This window comes from Periophthalmus magnuspinnatus, chromosome 4 (genome assembly GCF_009829125.3).
Source record: "Periophthalmus magnuspinnatus isolate fPerMag1 chromosome 4, fPerMag1.2.pri, whole genome shotgun sequence".
Lineage (NCBI taxonomy): Eukaryota > Metazoa > Chordata > Actinopteri > Gobiiformes > Gobiidae > Periophthalmus > Periophthalmus magnuspinnatus.
The window spans coordinates 18,699,657-18,722,564 of NC_047129.1; the positions used below are offsets into that span (position 1 = coordinate 18,699,657).

The 22,908-nt window shown below is 40.9% G+C and overlaps 1 protein-coding gene across 1 annotated transcript in view; it reads left to right on the plus strand.

Annotated features, from left to right (window-relative positions):
* The first annotated feature begins 1,982 nt into the window (after positions 1-1,982).
* Positions 1,983-22,908, plus strand: part of LOC117370224 (collagen alpha-1(XXIV) chain) — a 52,256-nt gene continuing 31,330 nt past the window's right edge. Inside the window, exons 1-5 of the mRNA XM_033965616.2 lie at positions 1,983-2,440; positions 12,782-12,852; positions 15,499-16,781; positions 20,196-20,249; positions 22,662-22,715. Coding sequence (XP_033821507.1) covers positions 2,388-2,440; positions 12,782-12,852; positions 15,499-16,781; positions 20,196-20,249; positions 22,662-22,715 — 1,515 coding nt within the window. The 5' untranslated portion in view covers positions 1,983-2,387. The remainder of the gene's footprint in view (positions 2,441-12,781; positions 12,853-15,498; positions 16,782-20,195; positions 20,250-22,661; positions 22,716-22,908) is intronic.

The following is a 22,908-nucleotide window of genomic DNA, read 5'->3' on the forward strand; positions in this document are numbered from 1 at the left end:
ATTTTAATACTGAACAGATTTGACGTGTTAAAAACATCCCCGGCATGGTGTCATGAATAGATCTGAAAAAGTGTCATTACTGAAGATTTATGAATGAAATGGAATGTAACCCATTTAATCCATTTGCACCAATGCCAGACTTTTGATGCATCTTTTGACACAAAATGAGTAGTAAAAGATTTGTTTATTATGTTGATTTATGATGCTGTCTCAAACCCAGCATCTCAACAGTTTCCTGGAAGAAGGTAAAGAACATCTGGTTCATGCATTACGACCCCAAAGACGCAGTTGATGGCAAACTCAGAGTGGATCACATGATTCTACAGGGACAAGTGCATTTGATGAACAAACGCAAGAATTTGACCTCGAGCAGCAAACCAACACAGATCTTTGTAGTACTCTTAAGAACGGCTGAATCATGTTTTTGATTAACCGCAGTGTTTAAAGTGACTGGCACGCTTAGCTGGGAGTTTCCGAGCGACTCTGACCTGTGGATATCCCCTGTATGGACATTGTAACTGCCTAGTGTAATGTCGTTTTTACACATCCCAGGTTAATATATGCAGGCTGGCTATCTCAGTGGGACCGGAGGTAGGAACTGTTCTCTCTTCAGTAGCATCCCCCTGCTCCCTAAACACTAAACCATATGTGGGTTCTGACTCAGCCCCGGCCGCACTATGGAGGGGGATATAGTGGGGTACTCCAGGGGCAGTGTGGGCGAGCGGATTGGACAAACAGAGAAGTGTTTTTTGAAAGATCTGGTTTCTTTTGTGAGGTGGCTGGAAAAGAAATAAGTCTCTGTTTAATTTGTGGTAATGTGGCCAAATTTTGATTATACTGAATGAGTGAGTCCTTCGCACACATCCACAATATTGTGCCACTAGATGGAGTTGTGAGCCAGAGAAGTTGGAAGTTATCCTTGGCCAAATACAAGAATAAAGTCTCAATTGTTCTATTGTTGTTGAGATGGTGAGGTTTTTCCACATGTGAAAGAACAAGGAACCAGAGTAAACAGCTAACAAAGACTGTTCAGTAGTTTTGTTTTAAAGAGGGGCTATTCTGCAAAATCAACAAATCGTCTCTTTGGAGCTTTCTACCTCGTTATAATGTTGTTCCCTCATCAGAAACATGCCTGAAGAGGTTTTAGATTCCATCCATTCATCTTTGAGTAATTCAGCGATCTCTCCCGGGCCCTATTCAAACCCTCTTTACGGTTAGCTGTAAGATTTGTCCAAGGCTCCCCCCCACAGGCCTACAGTACGTCACCCATGCTCCAACACGACAATTCTCCATAAATATACAAAAGCATGATACAAAACTGTACACTACAACTTCACAAACATGGTGTGATGTGCAGTAGTTTCATTAATGTGATTGTCATGTGACAGCACTGTGAAGGGGGAGCAACTTTTTACCTGGAGCATCCAAAATGAAAGTGAAACATGTCCAAAGGTTGTTTTTGGCATTGAATTTTGCATTTTCAAAACAAAACAGGCTAATATGATGATCTAAATATGTCATGTGTTAGCAGTTAATAAACCACAGAAGATAAATGCCCTCTGTAACCTCATCTATGTATAGTGCCACCTGGTGTTGAGCTATGGTCATGATCATAACTTCCTCTTTTGTCTTTAGATTAGCCCTATAGCAGGATTTTCTCTAAGACTCTGCTGTAGTCTGTAATCAGTTGCAGTTGGATTGGGTGAATTTATGTCTGCAGGTTATGTAACGAGATTAATCGAGCTTTGAGGCGCCTCACATGGCTCTTTATAAACTGCAAACTTATATTTGAGCACTGGCCTGGCCTCAATAAGGTCTTTTGTGCTTTTATAGGCTGCTTTTAAATTTAGCCCGTGACCCCTGCTCCGGCTGAGTTTACAGTAAATACAGCAGTGCGCACGGCTCGTACAGTAGTGCAGACACAGTAGTGGGGCATCGATGACAAGCCAAGGCCGTATCTGTGATGTCACGAGTCAGAAACCGGTGAAATCCAACACCAGCAGCTGTAGGAGTTGTGTTGGGGTGAATGCGGATCCCCTCGCATCAGTGCAAGTCAAGGCGCATAGCAGGAACCACCGCCTGGAGGTAGAGACGTGCGCTCTGGAGCTATTGGCGTTGGAGAGCCGTCGCGCTGAGTCTTCTGCAGAGACTCAGGGCTGCAACAGTCTCAGAAACAGCATTATAAGAGCGAGCATCAGAGCGCACGGGACCTGAGAGCTTGGAGAGCCATCCCCACCTCGGACTTTACAATGCGATGAGGGATTTTTGACAACGGCCACTTTGCGCGTCCTTTGGCCCGTTCCAAAGCCCTGTCCCATGTTCAGGTGCCTCTATACGTGTGATTCTGTTTTCACCCAGATCTCTGCTGCCTGGACAAATGCATACAAATGCATTTAGGAGCTCAACGGACAAGGAGTGGACACGTTTCCGCGGCAGCGACGTAAGTGAGCAATTGTTGAAATGGCATGCAGATGTGGAAGTATCTATGCTCGTTTCCTACTTAAATAGTTCTCATGGCTGATGGTCATTCAACATGGCAAAGCATAGTGTTTCTGTTGGGGAGTTTTCCCTTAAAGCGGCGCCACTTGACTCTAATTCACCCCGTGTTCTCCATTACATCTTGCAGTGTTTAAGTACTTCTTTTAGATGGAAAGATTTTGCGCTTATCCGGTCAGATCGGGCTCTTATTGTGTGGCTTTGTCGGTGTTTGTAAGAGATCCTGTAATAGCCATTCATCTGAACTGCATGAACTACACATCCCATGGTAATTGTGCATTCCATGGGATCTGGCTGCATGTTTCTGGATTTGTAAACCACAGACACTTTGGGCTGATGGGCTGTTTTGTTCTGCTCTTGATAAATGCAGCTGACAATGAAAAACAGTTCACATTTGGCTTTGAACGTCTCTGGAATCCTGTTGAGTAATGTGTGTACCATGTGTCCACCAGTCTGCTTTATTTATCAAACTCATAACTGTGATAAGGCTGGAATGGAGCAGAAATGGGTCATAACTTGGAAGCAGTGCCGAATCAGCATGTTTGTAATAATGTCATGTTTGCTGGCTTCATATCAGAGCAGCTCGTTAGTCGGCTGGAGAGAGATTTGAGGATGTCATATAAGCTCTCTAATTGCTTGGTCTTAATGAAGCAGAACCTCTTTAGCACTTAAAGCCAAACATTCCTCATGGAAGTGTGCATTGCTGGAGCTCAGTGTGCCGGCTTCAGGCCTGTTAAATACAGCTGAGCTACTTCTCCACACAGGACATTTGTGTTGTGCCTTCAGAGCTGTGTCCAAGCTGCTGTAGTCTATTATATACACACATGATCTAAACTTCACGCTCCCACAATGCACTTGGTTGTTCTCTGCTGATAGTGTTTGTTCGGTGGAAAACAAAGCAGACCTGAAATCCTGAGACGTTCACATTTTTTTGAGTGTGGAAGTGAAAATGAGCCGCATGAGCCGTAAGAGCTTGAGAACAGCCCTCCTTGGATTCTCGGAGTCTGTGTGTATATGTGTATGCATCAGTGGTTAACTGGCCCCTGAGCCCCAGACAATCACCCAGTGTTGGGCCAGTGCTGCTCCTCATAGGCTCAAACACATACTGTGTGCATGGGACAACTCTGGGGTTTCACTGTCACTGCAAGGAACATGAGCACAGACACTAAAAGACAATATAACCACAAGTAAGTAGCTGATTGTGTCAAGCCCAAAGCTCGGACAAACAGAGGCGGCTTAGAGGAGACTCCCAAACATAAATGGAAATGGATTCACTGTAGGATGCGGATGTTTTTCTGTGTCATATTGTTTATATTGTATGTGTGATGTTGTGTGATCAGTTGTCCACTTAACAACTGTTACAAAAGAAGAAAACCTCTCTGTTGGAAAGGTAAAGCTCAGTACTATAATATACCTGTCATGATCCACTGACACTGTGCAAAACAAACACAGTGCAAACACAGTACTTTTGAAAACCTCAAGGTTTCAGATAATGTCCTTAGATAATCTCATTTATCAGTTTTAAACCACAATCTTCAAATCGCTTGAAAAATGCCTCCTCTTCTTCTGCAAGCCCCTCACCTGTAATTACCCTTTAAAACTAATGCCCCCTCAGCTCAGACGTTAGGACTGTGTCTGTCACTGCTGCTCACGTCTGCAGATCCAACGCAGGAAAAAGGCCAAACTAATAAAGAGCTTGGAAGTTTACTCACATCCCTTTGTCTGCTGCTGCTTTGTGAGCTGAGTCAATCTTTACTCTGTTCTGCGCTGACCTCTTGACTCTAGGCACCAATTTGAGTGAGAGCTCAAACATGCCCCACACTTGGGCCTTTGTCAAAGAAAATAACGCATTTAAAGCTGCTGTAAGAACCCAAATGTTTTATTCAAGGATTCTTATGGAGATCCTTTGAAATCCCAAACTCACCTTGGTGATTTTTGGCTGATAGTGACTTGGATGAAAATAACACAAGCTTCTTTACGGCTTCCATCCTGATATCGTTATGATCCGGATACAGGTGCCGAAGCTGAAACATGACCAGGGGGAACAAAAATTGGCTGTGAATTGATGACTTGTTCATGTCCAAGAATGTTTTGATAGAGATGGAGAAGCTAAGCAAGCAGGAACAGAGCAGCACTGCGTTTGGGCTCTACCTCCTGTTGTAGCTTCCATAAGGGATGTTTTTTTTTGTTTATTTTTTTTTTTACCTTTATTGGTCTTTAGGTAAAACGGCTGGATGGACGGAGCCGGCGTTTTGAATTCCACTGCGTTTGGCCTGTGCTTAATGGAGGCATATAGTTGCTAGAGAGACTTATAGAGGGGCAATTATTCATACACTCACTGTAAAAAACTGACTACAATAATTAACAAGAAAAATAATGGCATATTTAGGATAGCTTAGAATTTAAAGAGGGCGTATTTTACTTCTGTAGGGTATTAAAAGGGGGCTATTTTACTTCTATGGGGTATTAAAGCAGGTATTCTACCTCTATGGGGTATTAAAGAGGCGGTATTTTACTCCTATGGGGTATTAAAGAGGGGATATTTGACTTCTATGTGTATTGAGGAGGGAGTATTTTACTTTTATGGGGTAATAACTGTAACACATAACATATTTAAATCACCATGTTTCCTTTCATTGTTTTGAAAATGCTAAATTTGCCCAAAACAACATATGAACATGTTTTATAAGGTTTATTTTAGGGTTACTTTCAAAAGCCCCAACCCCTTCACATCGCTCTCACATTTCAATCAGCGTTAATGAAACTACTGCACATTGCATCAGGTTTGTGAAGTTGTAGTGTACAGTTTTGTGTCATGTTTTTGTATATTGATGGAGAATTGTTGTGTGGGAGCATGGGTGATGTAGGCCTGTGGGCGGAGCCTTGGACAAATACAGTGAATCATAAAGAGGGTTTGGATAGGGCCTGGGAGAGATCACTAAATTACTCAAACATGCATGGATGGATGGATCTAAAACCACTTGAGGTATAGTTTTGATGAGGGAACAAGCTCCAAAAAGTGGATTTTGCTGAATACCTCGTTTTTAACATGAAAAGTAATGACATATTTAGGATAAATTCGCTCCGTCTGTATGTTCATATTACTGTTCATTCACATAAACACTTTACATACTCATGATAGCATTAGCATAGCAACAGCTGTTTGCCAAGTTGACTTAAAGGCGAACTATGTAACTTTACTGGTGGGGGATTGTCACCTTCTTTTCTGCAAGGAAGAATTATTGTGTTGCATGAAATGTTCCATAGTAGGACATTAAACTAATCTATCTAGCTTTTATTCCATTGAAAAGCCTTGAAAAGCATGTGTTCTTCCTGTGTTTGGGTCTCGCCTCTACAAAGATCAGACCTGTAACTTGGCATGGTAGTGCCTCCTGTTTAATGCCATACTGGGGAACTTTCTCGGCGAAGAAATAACATCTCCTTGGAGACGAGAAAGTGGCAGACCCCTCACTAGAAAAGTTACTTAGTGGAACTTTACTGCTTGCTAATTTAAATTCGGTGGCGGATGAAGTACTCAGTTTTGTTACTTAGGTAAAAGTACAGATAGAGGGGTGAAAAGTTACTCGAGTAAAAGTAGAAGTATTGCATAAAAAAATCTACAGAAATAAAAGTATTTAAGTACCTATTTAAAAATGTACTTTAAGGGTAAAAAGTATTGCTAGTGTTGCTAATTTGTTAAAGTGTAAATGTTTTGGTCACAGAAACAATTTTAAACCATTTCTTACTTTTTCTTATAAATGTTGTGTATTTATTTATTTTTGCTCAAAGCAGCAGCTTGAACTCTTAAACTTCAGTCAGATAGTTTCCACAAACAGGGTAAAAATAACCCCTCAAATCATATCAAAAGTACTTTTTACTTTTCAGTCCTGTTCAAAAATGTAGAGGAGTAGAAAGTACAGATACTGCTCTCAAATGCAGTGAAGTAAAAGTAAAAAGTATCCACTGTACAATGTACTGAAGTAAAGTACAGATGCCTCAAAATTTGCCTTTAAGTACATTACTTTACGACTTGTACTTTGTTTCCTTCCTGCTTAAATGTGTAAACTCAGAGCTGGGCTTACACACAGTCATTTTTGTGAGGTCACTTTCATATCGATGGAGCTTGTAGGATAAACAGTGGCTGATTCAACAGTAGTGAGTGAATCTGGAGTTACACACAGGCAGATTGACAGGCTGGACTTCCTCTTTTCCTTCATAAAGAGAATTTAAGTGAATTTGCCACTTTTTTCCCTCCTCGGCCTCAGACCCTCCCTCACGGCTGAATGCAGCATTGTTAAGGGTCCAGGCTCATTGTAACGAGGCTGGAGTGATTCATGGCAGGAGATAGCTTTAAGTTGTATTTATTTATAGTACTGACATGACACCCACTCCAAACATACTGGTATTTCCCTTAGTCAACACAGCCCTGTTTGGAGAGCTTTGTCCTGCCTTCACTCTTCAGTTTCCATTAACTGAGACGGAGAATCATGTCAAAGTGCTGTCAAAAAGCAGAAGAGGGCAGACTAGTGAAAAGTGTACTCGAGTAAAAGAGTAAGATTACCTCAGAATATAATATTACTCTAGTAGAAGTGAAAAAGCGGTGCAAGAAACATAAATGTCTTTTGTCACTTCTTGCCCACAGTGGGAAGAGTAAAGTACAGATACAGATGGGAAGAGTAACCAAAAAGTAAAGAGTAACTAAAACTTTTATTCAAGTAAGAGTACTGCTACTTCAGAATATAATATTGCTCAAGTAGAAGTGAAAGAGAAGTGCAAGAAACGTAAATGTCTTTTGTCACTTCTTACCCACGGTGGGAAGAGTAACCAAAAAATAACTAAAACATAATATTACTCAGGTAGAAGTGCAAAGTAGTGGTCCAAGAAATTACTGAAGTAAGAGTAAAAAGTATTTTGGGAAAAGTACTACACAAGAAAAATTGTCTGGACCTAATGTCTGGTTTATAATAAAGTTTAAGGGGCAAAACATTAAACATTTAAAATAGTCAAAAGGTAGACCACAGAAATGAGAAAAACATAATCATATCTGAAAGAGTGGAGCAAGAAAGACGTGTATTTTATAGACATGGGACGATACTGAAAATTTAGTGTCACGATTATTATGGCCAAAATAATTGCGATTAACGATTGTATCATGATAATGTTAAGGATATGACTAATTTTAATCTTATGAATAAGTTCCATGTTTATAGAACTGTTATAGTCTTGTACTTTGTTATCAGTGAAAACAACTACGATCTATGGAGAATATTCTGGATGAGCAGGGCTGTCAACTGATATTTGGGGGCCTGGGCCAAAAAGCCCCCTTCTAATGCAAATTAATAGGAAGAGAGTCCAATTCTGGGCCCATAAACCCCAGGACAACAGACCTCTTTGTCCCCCCGTTGACACCCCGTGGATGCATTTTTTTTCTTGCACATTTTGGTGATATAATGCAGATTATCTTTATTATTACTATTATATAAAATGCCCCACGAACAATTATTGTTAACCCCATTTTATCACAATAAACAATGTTATTGTTTATTGTCCCAACCCTAGTGTTTTGTCACTTACTTACAGTGGGAAGAGTAACCAAGAAGTGAAGCGTAACTAAACTTTTACTCGAGTAAGATTCCTGTTACATTGTCAAATCTATTACCCAAGTACAATAAGGTAAATTTTATGAAAAAAAAAGAGTAAATCTAACTAAGTACTACCCACCTCTGTCAAAATTTGAGTTATATAAAGCCTATGAAACTAGCGCTGTGAATACTCATTTAACAATATGGCAGAAAATATAAACATTGTCTCGATAACATATTTTAAAGATGGATATATCGCTGAAGTAAATATACTTGATAAACAATAATATTGAAACTCATTTACGCCACTGACACAAAACCCAAGAGCAGATTTAAACCACAGAAACTATTCTAAATTTGTAATATTGTTAAAAATCATGAGCTGCAATAAATAAACAGCAGAATGAAACACTTTAGTCGTTAGTTGGATCTGTAATGAGTCATAAAAGTTATTTATTCAAACTTTAATGGCTTAAATCCGATCATAAAGCCAAAAATAACCAAAAATGTCCCAGTAGAAGAATAAAAAAGCACATACAAGAAATATTGACCCCAGGTTTCATACACTGAAGTCGATATACAGCAGTAATTATAGTGACAGGTCAATCAGTGGGTGGTCAGGGGATGTCCAGACCTTTGCACCATAGGCCAAAGCGCCAACGCTCTGATCTGGAGCTGTTTGGCGACACAGAGACTTAGAGAATCCTGAAATAGCCACAAAGACAACATGTCTGACACAGCAGCACAAAATTGAACCAGCATCAGATGGCCCCTGCTCGCATCTAAAGGCACAAGTGTTTTTCCCCATTTGTTCCAGTACTTTTTAACGTCCGCCAACATTTAAGCAGAACCAGCTAACGCAATGGCTTCACTTACTACAGTGTCTTTGAGAAAACAGGGAGTGAGCAAGTACTGTCGTCAAAATAACCAATAACCCAAATCTAATCGATAATAAATCTAATATAAAAACAATATGGCAGATGCTCTCACAGTTATTAGAAGCAAAAACTACTGTGTGCGTGAGACATACTAGGAAACAGTGGATTAAACCAGTGTCTCTCCATCTTCTTCTCCTCCTGTTGTTCATTTAAATCTTTATAAACTTAATCAAATAACGACAGATTGGGTCAACTAAGACGACGCCATATAACGGACTTAACATCTAAAGCCCCTTAAATCTATTATTTTGTGTAAAAAAAAAAAACCCCAAAAAAACGTTCTATTGTCTAAACAACTTTTTAAATAATTGTGGTGTCAACATTAAGGCAAGGGCAAGTTTATTTGTACAACACAAATCGTAAACAAAGTAATTCAAAGTGCTTTACAGAATAAGAAGGACATTAAAATCACAATACAACACAATATGATCATAAAATGAGCATTAAAAGAGAAGAGTGCTGAATAAAAACCTTTCAGTCGTGAAGTGTCAAGCCTTTTCTTTAGTATTGAAATTGCTTTTGAAATGTATTCTCATATAAAGCTCATTTTTCTGCCATAGCTGTGTGTGGCATAGTTCCCCCAGTGTGGGTGAAAACAAAACCCAGGTCAGTCTGTGTCTTTAATCATATCTGAGACAGGGACACTGATCTTCAGCTCTTTGAAAAGCAGCACCTTTGCCACAGTTTGTCCTGACAAAATAACACATAACATCTGGAGACTGCAGGGTATGAACGATAGAGCGGCCCAGGCGGTCTTATGTGAGCGCAGTAGGACCACCGGGCTCAGTCGTCTTATGTGAGCGTGGTAGGACCACAGGGCTCGGTGGTCTTATGTGAGCACGGTAGGACCACCGGGCTCAGTTGTCTTATGTGAGCGTGGTAGAGCCACAGGGCTCGGTGGTCTTATGTGAGCACAATAGGACCGCAAATGATAACAGAGGGCTCGGCGGTCTTATGTGAGTTCGGTAGGACGACAGGGCTCGGTGGTCTTATGTGAGTGCAGTAGGACCACAGGGCTCGGTGGTCCTATGTGAGCGCGGTAAGACCACAGGGCTCGGTGGTCCTATGTGAGCGCAGTAAGACCACAGAGGTGAGGCTGTTGTTACAGATCCTCTGCCTTTATTCTCACATAGTCTCACACAGTGTCAGTGGTTTGCCACATTGTGTTTCTACAGTTTCAGCTCATGTTTCATGATTATTACTGAAGAGCATCTCATGTGTTTTTTTATATGTAGATTATTAAGACAGGATTTATTATTTTAGGCGATTCATCACAGGGCTCTTTGGTCTTATGCGAGTGCAGTAGGACCATAGGTGAAAATAGAGGGCTCGGTGGTCTATGTGAGTTTGGTAGGACCACAGGGCTCGGTGGTCTTATGTAAGCACGGTAGGACCACAGGGCTCGGTGGTCTTATGTGAGTGCAGTAGGACCACAGGGCTCGGTGGTCTTATGTGAGCTCGGTAAGACCAGAGGGCTCGATGGTCCTATGTGAGTGCGGTAAGACCACAGGGCTCGGTGGTCTTATGTAAGCACGGTAGGACCACAGGGCTCGGTGGTCTTATTTGAGCGCGGTAGGACCACAGGGCTCGGTGGTCTTATTTGAGCGCGGTAGGACCACAGGGCTCGGTGGTCTTATTTGAGCGCAGTAGGACCACAGGGCTCGGTGGTCCTATGTGAGCGCGGTAGGACCACAGGGCTCGGTGGTCCTATGTGAGCGCAGTAAGACCACAGAGGTGAGGCTGTTGTTACAGATCCTCTGCCTTTATTCTCACACAGTGTCAGTGGTTTGCCACATTGTGTTTCTACAGTTTCAGCTCATTTTTCATGATTATTACTGAAGAGCATCTCATGTGTTTTGTTATATGTAGATTATTAAAACAGGATTTATTATTTTAGGCGATTTATCACAGGGCTCTTTGGTCTTATGCGAGTGCAGTAGGACCATAGGTGAAAACAGAGGGCTCGGTGGTCTATGTGAGCGTGGTAAGACCACAGGGCTCGGTGGTCTTATGTGAGTCAGTAGGACCACAGGGCTCGGTGGTCTTATGTGAGTCAGTAGGACCACAGGGCTCGGTGGTCCTATGTGAGCACGGTAAGACCACAGGGCTCAGTGGTCCTATCTGAGCACGGTAAGACCACAGGGCTCGGTGGTCTTATGGAAGCGCGGTAGGACCACAGGTCTCGGTGGTCTTATTTGAGTGCGGTAGGACCACAGGCCTTTTGGCCTTATTTGAGTGTGGTAGGACCACAGGGCTCGGTGGTCCTATGTGAGCGCGGTAAGACCACAGAGGTGAGGCTGTTGTTACAGATCCTCTGCCTTTATTCTCACATAGTCTCACACAGTGTCAGTGGTTTACTATGTTGTGTTTCTACAGTTTCAGCTCATGTTTCATGATTATTACTGAAGAGCATCTCATGTGTTTTGTTATATGTAGATTATTAAGACAGGATTTATTATTTTATGTACAGTTCATTGTAAAATGGCACATAATACTTATTTTTTCTTGGTCAAAACTTTGGCATAAGTTCTTTTATTTACATATAAACACATACAGACTGATGTTTACTTTACAGGTTTACTTCATGCGTGTGATGTCACAGGCCAGTGGACATTAAATGAACTGTATGTGAGCACATTCTTCCACTATAAACACAAGTCATTTTATGATTAAAAAAAGAAGAAATTAAAGTTGTTTTCTGTTTCTTGACGTGGAAAACTTTCACAGATGCTGAACATAAACACCAGAGTCTCAGCTGACTTATTTATTGTTCCTATTGTTTGATTAAAAACACATATTTTGTCGTGGCACTGTGCATGATGCCCTGCCTGCTGCAGCTGTCGGGTAGGCAGTGCCACCTAGAGGTGGGGTCAGTTAGGGTCAAAGGACAAGAAAGGACATGTCTCACAGTTCTGAATTTACACAATCGCCTATTTATCGGAAAATATTTGTTATGTTTATGCTGCAAAAGATTATGATTAAAAAACTGTGAAGCTCAGTGGAAACATGAGCGTGTGAGCAAGCTAACACACACACTCGCTGTCTGTGTGTGTGTTTGTGTGAGCAAGCTAATGCGTGTTTAAGCTCTTAGCATGAACTATATTCTACTATAAAAGTCTAAATATAAAGTGGTTTAATGGTTAATATCTGTAATCACTGTAGTGAATAAACACACAGACTCTGGTCTGCTCAGCTCCTCTTTAACACATCAGTGACAGCTGTTCATAAAGTCACATTTCATCATCATCATTTGGAGTAAAAAGCCTAACCCAAAGACCCAAAGACACAAGCCTTTTCTGTATTTTCAAAATGTCTATCAGGACATGACATAATGTGACCTGAATGTGATAATGTGACCTGAATGTGATAATGTGACCTGAATGTGATAATGTGACCTGAATGTGATAATGTGACCTGAATGTGATAATGTGACCTGAATGTGATAATGTGACCTGAATGTGATGTGGCCTGGATGGCAGTGAGCCTTTTGAATGTTAGATCACTGATCATCTGTGGATTTCTAATTCACGGGTCAAATTTAAGAGTTGTAAAAGCAGAAACATTGTTGTTGTAGAGACTTTGTTTATTATATTTTTATTATATTTGTAGGATTTTTATTTTCCTCTTCAGTATAGCACAGCACAGTATATGAATTTCAGTGTATTTGTCTTACTCTATGAAGTATTCCACAACTACGCGATTTCTTCTCATTCATTCTTCATATATGTAACCCTTGTTCTTCCTCATGTCTGTGTTTCTCTGCAGGTGGAACCTTCTCCTGCTCCTGTCAGTATGCTCAGCAGTACTCTCTGGACAACAAGAACACGTTGCACAATGTAAGTAACAGCACAACACAATATGGCTGTCAAAAGTATCGAAAATCTGATACTAATTGATACTAAAACTAGATCCTGATTTGAGCAGGTATTGATATTAAAAAGTCCCATTCACAAGACAGAAATGAACAAGTATAAGACACATAGACTATGGACCACTATGAACCTACTGAACACTGAGGGATTACACACATATAAGACACATGGGAACAGAAAACAAAGTACTGTCATTTAATGTTGAAATTTACATTCTAGTGTCTAAATAAAGATTTACTACACAATCTTTTCTATCTGACCTGCTGAAACATATCTACGTTCGGACTCTATATGTGTGTTGTTTTTAAGAATTAGCTGGAGCATTGTCTCACATGAAAGCAGCTGTGAACAGGCACTATTTCATGGCTCCTTTTTAACCTCCCCACTGACAAGTCAGCACTTGTCCTACGAGCTTTAGAATGTGAGCAAAAGAAGCCAAAATAATGTCTTCACCTTTTATTTTCTATTTAGGGATGTAGAGACTTAGGGCCAGGACACAGAAAGAACCAGAGAACCAACATGCAGCTAGAAACGGGGTTATAGACTCTGATGAAACGCGATTTAAATGACAGGAAGAGATAATGAGATAACACTAAGATAAAAAAATAAAAATAAAAAATAAATAAAATTGGAACCTCACTAAATGACTTATCTTTTCTCTTTCTTTTTATGTTCTGCCCTTTCTGTCTTATTTCCTTAGTTTTCTTTTTCTGTTTTAATACTTAATCACCCATACACACACACATCAGGACTAAAGTGGGCCTAAACCAGGACTAAAGCAGGACAAAACTGGGACAAAACCGCGACAAAACCGCGACTAAACCAGGACTAAACCAGGACTAAACCAGAACAAAACCAGGACTAAACCAAGACTAAACCAGGACTAAACGAGGACCAATCCAAGTTTACATCAGGACTAAACCGTCTTTCCATCTTATTTCCTTAATTTGCTTTTTCTGTTTTATTACTTATCTACCCCCCCCCCCACACACACACACACACTCCCATATAAGAAGAACAGATGTCATTCTTATTGTCTCGTCAAATCGTTAAAACCTGATGTATGCACTCCCTTTTCCCTCAAATCAAAATGTCTAATGTCTTTTATTGTTTGTATTATCCCAATATCACAATAATAATGATAAAAAAAAATAAAAAAAACAAGATAAGAGCTGTGCGGGTGTTCCTGAGTGTTACGGCCAGCATTACGTCCGCGCTCTGGATTTTTACAGGTGTGGTCAGATAAACACATGTCATCAATACTATGATTATTAGCTGTGGTTGTAGTGAAAGATGTCTCCAAAGAGTCCTCCAAAGATTCCCATGCACATAGACTTACCCCTGTTTGAATGAAGCACGGCTCTGCACAGAAGTGGCCTGCCTTCACAGATCAGACAGGCTAATTGGAATACAGGTGATGTTTCCTCGGGCAGTGACGGCTCGTGATCAGTTGTATGAAGAATGTTAGAATCAAACTTTGATGCTTGATCCAATACGGAAAATATGTCACGTGTCAAACCTTCAAAAATAGTAGCCCGTTGTTCTGTTTGTTATTCAGTTGTGCTATAGATGCCGCGTTAATTCATACTTTTATTTGCTGTTTTTGCCTCAAGTCACTTAAAGTCACAGTATGTAACTTTTGGGCAAGACAAAGTGTATTTGTATAGCACTATTGGTACACAATGTAATTCGAAATGCTTTACAGAATAAGACAGACATGAAAATCACAATACAGCAAATCAAAACATAAATAATCATCTTAAAAATTAACATTAAAACAGAGAGAGTGTAGAATAAAAACCTTTTCCAGCCAAAAAATACAAAAAAAAGCAAGTTTTTTCATTTTGTTTGTGTTTATTACGCTGACAACATGCATCCATACCATGAGCAGGCTTGCAACTCCATAAACCTTACTCTCACTTGACCTCCCCCTTTGGCTGTAATATTCAACGTATGGCATAAAACATATCTATCTCCATGGATAATGTTCCGAAGTAAGGGTTTAACATTCTATTGCTATGGAATGCAAGCGACAGGCCACCTCCAGAAAGTTAAACACTGTATTTTTAAACTAGTAGATGTTGTTACTATATTTTAATGATCAAATATACAGTTTTATATAGGTTTTATATAGCGTTCCTGCAGTAGTTGTTGTGATCAGCTTGTGAACATCAGCACATAGTCTATAGTGTGTTCTTTCCTTTAAACTCCTTTGCCTTTCTGCATAGCTTCACTGTCAGTAGACCTTACATAAATCCTGAGGAAAAAAAAAAAAACTACCTGTAGGCATAAGAAGGAATGACAGGATTCTCTGAAGAGGAGCTGCCGGAGTCTCAGCTGATTGGTTCAACATGGCGGCGCTTTCAGTTCAGTGGTACTACTCATCCACAACAGTCATCTGGGCCACAGCTGCCTCTTCGGATCAACAAGTTAGGCTTGTATAAAGACCTCAAATACAAAGACCACAGGAATGGGATCAGTATCATTTATGTTGGCATACTCTGCAAAAACGTATGAGTAAGATCTGGTTATTTGGATGGATCTGGGGATAACTGTACTGGACTGAATTGGACTTATCTGTTGGTTAATCAGTTGTTTTATGTCCTTCAGGTGTAGATGTGCTCCATCGACTTGGGCTCACAGGCCAGAGCAGCTCGGATTATCTCAACGAGGGACGAGGATCTGCAGTCAGATTCACCACTGCCCCTCCAGCTACACCCGTCTCAGACTACGGCGTTTTACTCCACTCAGACTCGTTTTATGAGGCTGCTGCAGGCACTTTGTTTCCGCCTGAGATTAAAGAGGAGTTTTCTTTTGTAGTTAGTCTAAGCTCCTGGAGAGCGAACAATGCCTTTCTTTTTAGTATCCGAGATGACAGGGACAGACTGCGTTTTGGCATTCAACTTCTGCCTCATCGAGTGGTGGTGTACACTGAGAAAGCCCCCATTTACTTCAGCTATAACTGGCAGGATGGGCGCCACCACTCCTTTGCCATTGGGGTGCGCTCTCAGTCAGTGTCCTTCTACGCAGACTGTGGGACGGTACAGCGGCAGGAGCAGACCCTCGGCAGGACTCAGACACTCGGGGGCTCGGGGTCTGTTTTCACTTTGGGTAGAATGAACCCCAAAGCAGTACCATTTCACGGGCGCATCTGCCAGCTAGACTTGTACCCATCGGCCCAAGCAGCGGCGCACTACTGCAACTACCTTAAAAAACAGTGTCGGCTGGCCGATACCTACCGATCAGACTCACCTCGTTCTGGTTTGGATACAGTGGGTCATGACTCCTCCCCTCACACTGCCACTAATGGAGTAACAGCAGCTTCGAACAACCCAGCTTCATCAGGAGCTGGTACTGCAGGCGGCGACATTCACAGCTCAACATTGGTACCTCCTGATCTTTCCTTACAAACACATCCTTCACGAACCCATGGTGTAACGTTAGCAACATCGAGTTTAAGGTACTCAACTCAAGGCACCATGGCTGTCACTACAACAAGGACATTCACTAAAAGAACCAAGTCTCCAGCAAGTTCTGATCCAACAGAGAACAGAACCGAAAACACCACAGAGAAACAGCGAAACTTTGGTGCACAAACAACACCAGCTACGTTTGAAATAATCGACCAGGACAAACTGAAACCGAAGGATACACTCAGGAATAATTCTACCACCGACCCTCAGAAAACGCGACAGTCACAGACGCATCTCTTGCATCCCAAAGCCAACGGCACAACCCTGTATCGACAGAACCACGTGGACTCTGAGCATTACCCGGACGGCAGCTACGACGGCACTGAAATGGGCGGGTACGACTACGGCTACGAGGAGGGGGACTTCCTGTACGATTATGACGATGGCTTTTATGGCGCCAAGGGGGAGCCGGGTCCACCGGTAAGTCATTTAACAGTTCATTAAAGAGGAGGTATTTTATTTCTATGGGGTATTAAAGAGGAGGTATTTTACGTCTATGGGGTATTAAAGAGGAGGTATTTTACTTCTTTGAGGTATTAAAGAGGAGGTATTTTACTTCTATGGGGTATTAAAGAGGAGGTATTTTACTTCTTTGGGGTATTAAAGAGGAGGTATTTTACTTCTTTGGGGTATTAAAGAGGAGGTATTTTACTTCTTTGGGGTATTAAAGAGGAGGTATTTTACTTCTATGAGGTATTGACTGCTTTCACATAACATATTTACATCACCATGTTACGTTTTGTTGTTTTGAAAATGCTATATTCTCCCCTAACAACATATTTACATGTTTTATTAGTTTCATAAGTCCCTCCTTAACTTTTGCTCTCTGTGCTCACTCACTCCCCCTTCAGAGCACAATCACAGTTACCGTTCGGAAGCATTGTTGACGTAGGCTTTTGGGCTTTAGCCTCGAATAGGACTCAGGAGAGATCACTGAATTAGTCAAACATGCATGGATGACATTTAAAATCTCTCCAGACATGTTTTTGATGAGTATAACATGGTAGAAAGCTCCAAAAAGTTGATTTTGCGTAATATCCTATCTTTAATCAAGTATAATTTCTCGTAATTGAATGCTATGACCTCAGTAGAGAGTTCTGGAGTGCTCCTTTAACTTGGCTGCCGCACATATACTCAGGATCTAAAGGAATAAGAGGGCGTGGGGTAACTCTAAAGGTGATGACATATGCGAGTGCTGTACAGTTTTCAAGTACATACAGGTTGCAAAAATAACATTTCTGGCTTTTTCAAATGGCAAGAATAGATAATAAGTCCCTGTTGAAAAAGCCCAGAGTGTGTCCGTCTGATGTTATGATGTAACCTGTGGGACCAGAGCACAGCTGACAACTGCTCGCTTACATTTGTACTGCGTGTTTTTCCATGACTCAGACGGGTCCCAGTGTGTTGGGGTCTGCATGGACTGAGAGACTCGTTTTTTCACTCAATATTTTACGTTTGTTTATTGAGAGGAATAATGTTGCATCGTCTCATTTTCGAGAGCGTCGTTCAGTTTGTAAAATAACAGCAGTGTCACAGTCTTGTACTCAGACACACTGTGCAGTTTACACTTTATTTATGTGGACAGAGTTACATCATCACTTAATTTTAGGGCTGAAACAAGTGAAGAAATAAGTCAGAACTTGTGAATTGATTATGAAGATAAAGTTAAGGTGCTCTTTACTGTCTCTGTAGAGAAATCTTTCCTCTGCATTTGACCCATCCATCAGTGTGTCTGGGTTAAACCTGCATTTGACTCATCCTTCAATGTCTCTGGATGAAACTTGCATTTGATCCATCCTTCAGTATCCCTGGGTTAAACCTGTATTTGACACATCCTTTGGTGTCTCTGGGTTAAACCTGCATTCCACCCATTCTTTACTGTCTTTGGGTTAAACCTGCATTCGACCCATCCTTTAGTGTCTCTGGGTTAAACCTGCATTTGACTCATCCCTCAGTGTTTCTGTGTTATACCTGCGTTCGACCCATTCACCAGTGTCTTTGGGTTAAACCTGCATTTGACCCATCCTTAACTGTCTTGGGTTAAACCTCCATTTGACCCATATACCAGTGTCTTTGGGTTAAACCTGCATTTGACCCATCCTTAACTGTCTTGGGTTAAACCTGCATTTGACCCATCTACCAGTGTCTTTGGGTTAAACCTGCATTTGACCCATGCATTTGTTTCTGGGTAAAACCAACATTCGACTTGTCTATCTCATCCTTCATTGTCTCTGGGTTAAATTTTCATTGGACCTATGCTTCAGTGTCTGTGGGTAAAACCAGCATTTGACTCATGCTTCAGTGTCTCTAGGTTAAACTTGCATTTGACCCATTCTTCAGTACCGCTGAGTTGTCAAGAGCAGGGGGACTTATCTGATTAGGACTACTTTAGCTGGAGGATTTGACCTTTTGTGCATGTTTGGGTTGATGGGGGGAATTTAGGGCACCCAGAGGACACCCAGAGGACACTCACCCAGAGGACACTCACCCACACACCCACCCAGACACCCACCCGGACACCCACCCGGACACCCACCTAGACACCCACCCGGACACCTACCCGGACACCCACCCAGATACGGGGAAAACAAACAATTTGGCCTTCAGGATGTCCTCAAGTGCCATCATTTTAGCTTCATCTGTGTCAAATTTAGAAAAAAATCTCACATGGGCTTTTTGTGATCCAAACAAATAATCATTTTGCAGCCTTTCTCCTGTTACACTTCAGTTTTCTGGTCGACTGAGCCCCAAGTGCTCATACTGGTTTATTTTTGTATTTATTTCTGCAGGGAGCGCCCAATGAGAGCACCAGACTCTTCAGACTCTTTTTCATGAGCGTCCTGTTAAAATACAGAAAAATACAAACAAAAACATAACACATAACTGCACAGGTCCATTTAAAACATTAAAAACAGGAGCAGGTGTGATTATACATGTGGTAGTGATACTGCAGTCAAGAATATGCCCAGGAAACTGTAATGCAATGCAATGCAATTAGGAAATATATTTATAAAACAAGATCATTTTTAACAGCTCCAGCCTTTTTACTCATTAGTGACATAATAATGTGCCTGATGTTTGCTGAGGCGTGCGTTTGCTCTGGAGTCTTTGTGTCGTACGGACCCTGCTCCGAGCTGAAGGCGCTGATGTGCTCACAGTTTCCATGTGTCTGTGTGGGAGGCTACAGGAACACACAACAATTTCTTCTTCTGTTTTCCCCATTTTGATTGATGGCAGTGACATTTCCATCAGTGGGCTTTCCCAGACCACCAAACATCACCTGCTAATGCCACAAACACAGATACAACACAGTTCTGCAAGCTATTTGATTTATTTATGCTTGTTAGAAATTCTGATCCATGCGCTGGCTTGTTTTTTCAGCTTTTTTGGATCTGCATTCTCCGTCCAAAAGTTTGTGAACTCACGATAACAAGTAGTAAACAGCATCTCGTCTGTTTTATCCTGTGCCTTTTTGACTCATTTATACTTACTGCATAGAAACCGTGAGAGGTGATGTATTGGTTTGTGTTCATTGATGTTCTCATATAAATCTTAAACTAATCCCGTTTAACTTTGAAGATAATCATGCCGTAGAGTTTGACTGGGACCATGTGCTCAGTCTGTGGCTCCATCTGAGGGTGAAATTGGAAACACTTGGCTCCTCTCGTAGATCTTACATAAAATGGCACATACTCATCATTGCGGGAGCCTGGACAGTCTTGTGCATGTTATTGCTTGCCATTAACATACTTTATGTTTTTTCCCTTCCCCTCTACACACTTCCTCCACAATGCTCCCTTCTCTCTGCAATATCCTATTATCTCACTAATCCAGGGTCCTGAAGGTCCCCCGGGTTTACCTGGTCCTGCAGGGAAAAGAGGTCCTCGGGTAAGTGATCACAGCTAGCGCTTTCAAACCTGATCATATGTGTGTTTTTGGATGACCCAGTGATGTAATGCTATGGTGGTGCGCATGAATCAACAGATGAGACTAAAATAAACTTACTATATAAAAAAATAAAGCTGTAATCGTTGAAATATAAGTTGAATGGAAACAGATCTGCTTCCTTGAACCTATAGCTATGTTATAATAGGTTTTTCCCACACCAATGGTTTTCTCAGAGAAGTATGTTGATTCATTCAAACTTCAGTAATTCTGTAATGCCCTGCTTTAGAAGTGCTGAAAAATGAACAGATAAAACTCAAATAAACCTACTATGTAAAAACCTAGAGCTGTAATCGTTGAAGTATAAGTTGAATGGAAACAGATCTGCTTCCTTGAACTTATAGCTAAATGTTATAATTTTTTTTTAACACATCAACGTTGATTCATGCAAACTTCAGTAGTTCTGTAATTCTTTGTTTTTGAATTGCTAAAAGAAAATCAGTTTCCATCTACCCTTAGCCCCGCCCACAACTCTGCACTAGGCCATAGGGACCATATTGAAATTTGGTGTGACGATTATCATTGCAATTGACGATGATGTCACGATAACGATTAAACCTGCTGGTAGTTTAAAAATGTCCTGGATATGAATAATTATAATTTTGAGTTATAAATAAGTTTCATATTTAAACTACTTTTATATAATTGTACTTTGTCATCAGTGAAAACAACTATGATCATTATGGTTAAGTAGCCTTTTTCTGCACACAATGGAAATATAACGGCCAGATTCTCACAATTACATAAAAAGTCCCATGAATTATGGTTGACCTTTTTTATCATGATAAACAATTTTACTGTTTATTGTCCCCCTTTGTCCGTACTTACTAGGATTTGGTCGTCAAGGCAACAATACTAACTGATACTAAAACTAGTACAGAAACGAGATTTACACAACCTTTCCTGAATAGTTTTAGAGATGGTTTTGATTTATAACAGAACTATTGTCTGTTTGTGTTTTATTATAATGGTCTCAAGTATCAAACCTCAAGTCTCAAGTATCAGAAATGAGTTTTACATTCTTGTTTACTTGCAATGATTTCAAAAAGTTAGACTCCGGGTCATACGCATAGAGTTAAAATGTTGCGTAAAATAAACCCAATAAAGGTTTGGCCTGTTGTATAACGCAGCAGTAACCTTTAAATTATGAGATTCCTGGGAAAAAACTTCTTCTGTTGTAGCAGTGTGGGTCCCGTTCACAATGAGGATGCTGGAGCTTATGTTACAAAACTGAAATGTAAGCATTCCAGACCACCGGGACTTCTTCCCCTTATAAATAACTGTTTAAATTCCATACTTTGTGAAATGTACTCCACGCTACAGGTGTAAGGACCCATCCCCAAAAAGCAGCGTTAGAAGTTTTGAAATCAGCTGGCAACTGAGGAGATGGGTCTGTGAAAAGTCATATTATATTTTGGACTTGTTATTTTCACACTTTAAAAGCTTATTGGAAACAGACCCATACTGTTTTTATATGGCTGACGCTGATAATTTTTAAAATCCAGAGCTGCCAGTAGACTGTTTATATAAATGGACGTAGCTAACCTGCTAGCTGCCACGTTCCAAATAAGAAGTGATCATGGGCGCACTTCCGGCTCCATCAACTCCGTGTCCCCTCTCTCTGTACCTGCTGCTGTCAGACTCATTATTTTGGTCTTAAAATGTTCATATTAACCCGCTCTACATGATCCTGGGGTTTTTGTTTCACCATTGTGTCTGTAAATCAAGATATGAACATTAATAACAGACAAATTAGTGGGCTTCTTTCCCTGAGGTTGCTTCCGCTAGCGTTAGCAACAGGTTTTATTGACAGCGTTGCTAAGGGAAGGGCCTCGCTCTTGATTGGCTCTCTGGTTGCTATGATACTCGTGGTCGGAATTCCAAACTCGGCTCCAAATTTGATGCTATAACTGCTCTAGCCTCGATGAGCTTCATTCGACTGGAGCCAAACGCTGTGGGTGACGTCATACTCACTTAGTCCACTTTTTATACAGTCTATGTATCCAGCTAATACCTCCATCTGTCTCACAACGCACTCGTGGAGGCCTTATTTGTCAAAAATAAGAGTACGTTTTTGAAGATAACAATAGAAAAAGAAAAAAAAATCCGATGAAAGTGAAGAGCTTTGGTGTGTTCAACTTGATATTGTGTTGGAGATAATACTGCACGGTTCCACTCATTCATAGATTTGTTTTTTATGTATTTAAATGCTTCAGTGAAATCAACACTTCAAGACTGAAACATAAAACTGTCACTTCAAACACATCAGTACAAATGTTGCCAGTGTTGTCAAATCTATTGTATTTAATTGGACTGTTGCACTTCACTTGTTTAACTCCTGTGCTCCTGTGGCAGGGTCCCACTGGTCCTCATGGGAAACCAGGACCTCCAGGACTGCCTGGACCCAAGGTGAGTGACCTCCTCCTGTGGCTTTAAGACGCAACATTAAGATACTACACTTCAGCATGTTACTGTGTGAAGTATTACTGCATAATACCAACTGATCCAGTGCAACAGACAAAAGTACTGCTGATACATGACCAGGCAAATGTTTGCATACACATTTATTGTAGATTCTCACTGAAGCATCAAAACTATGTAT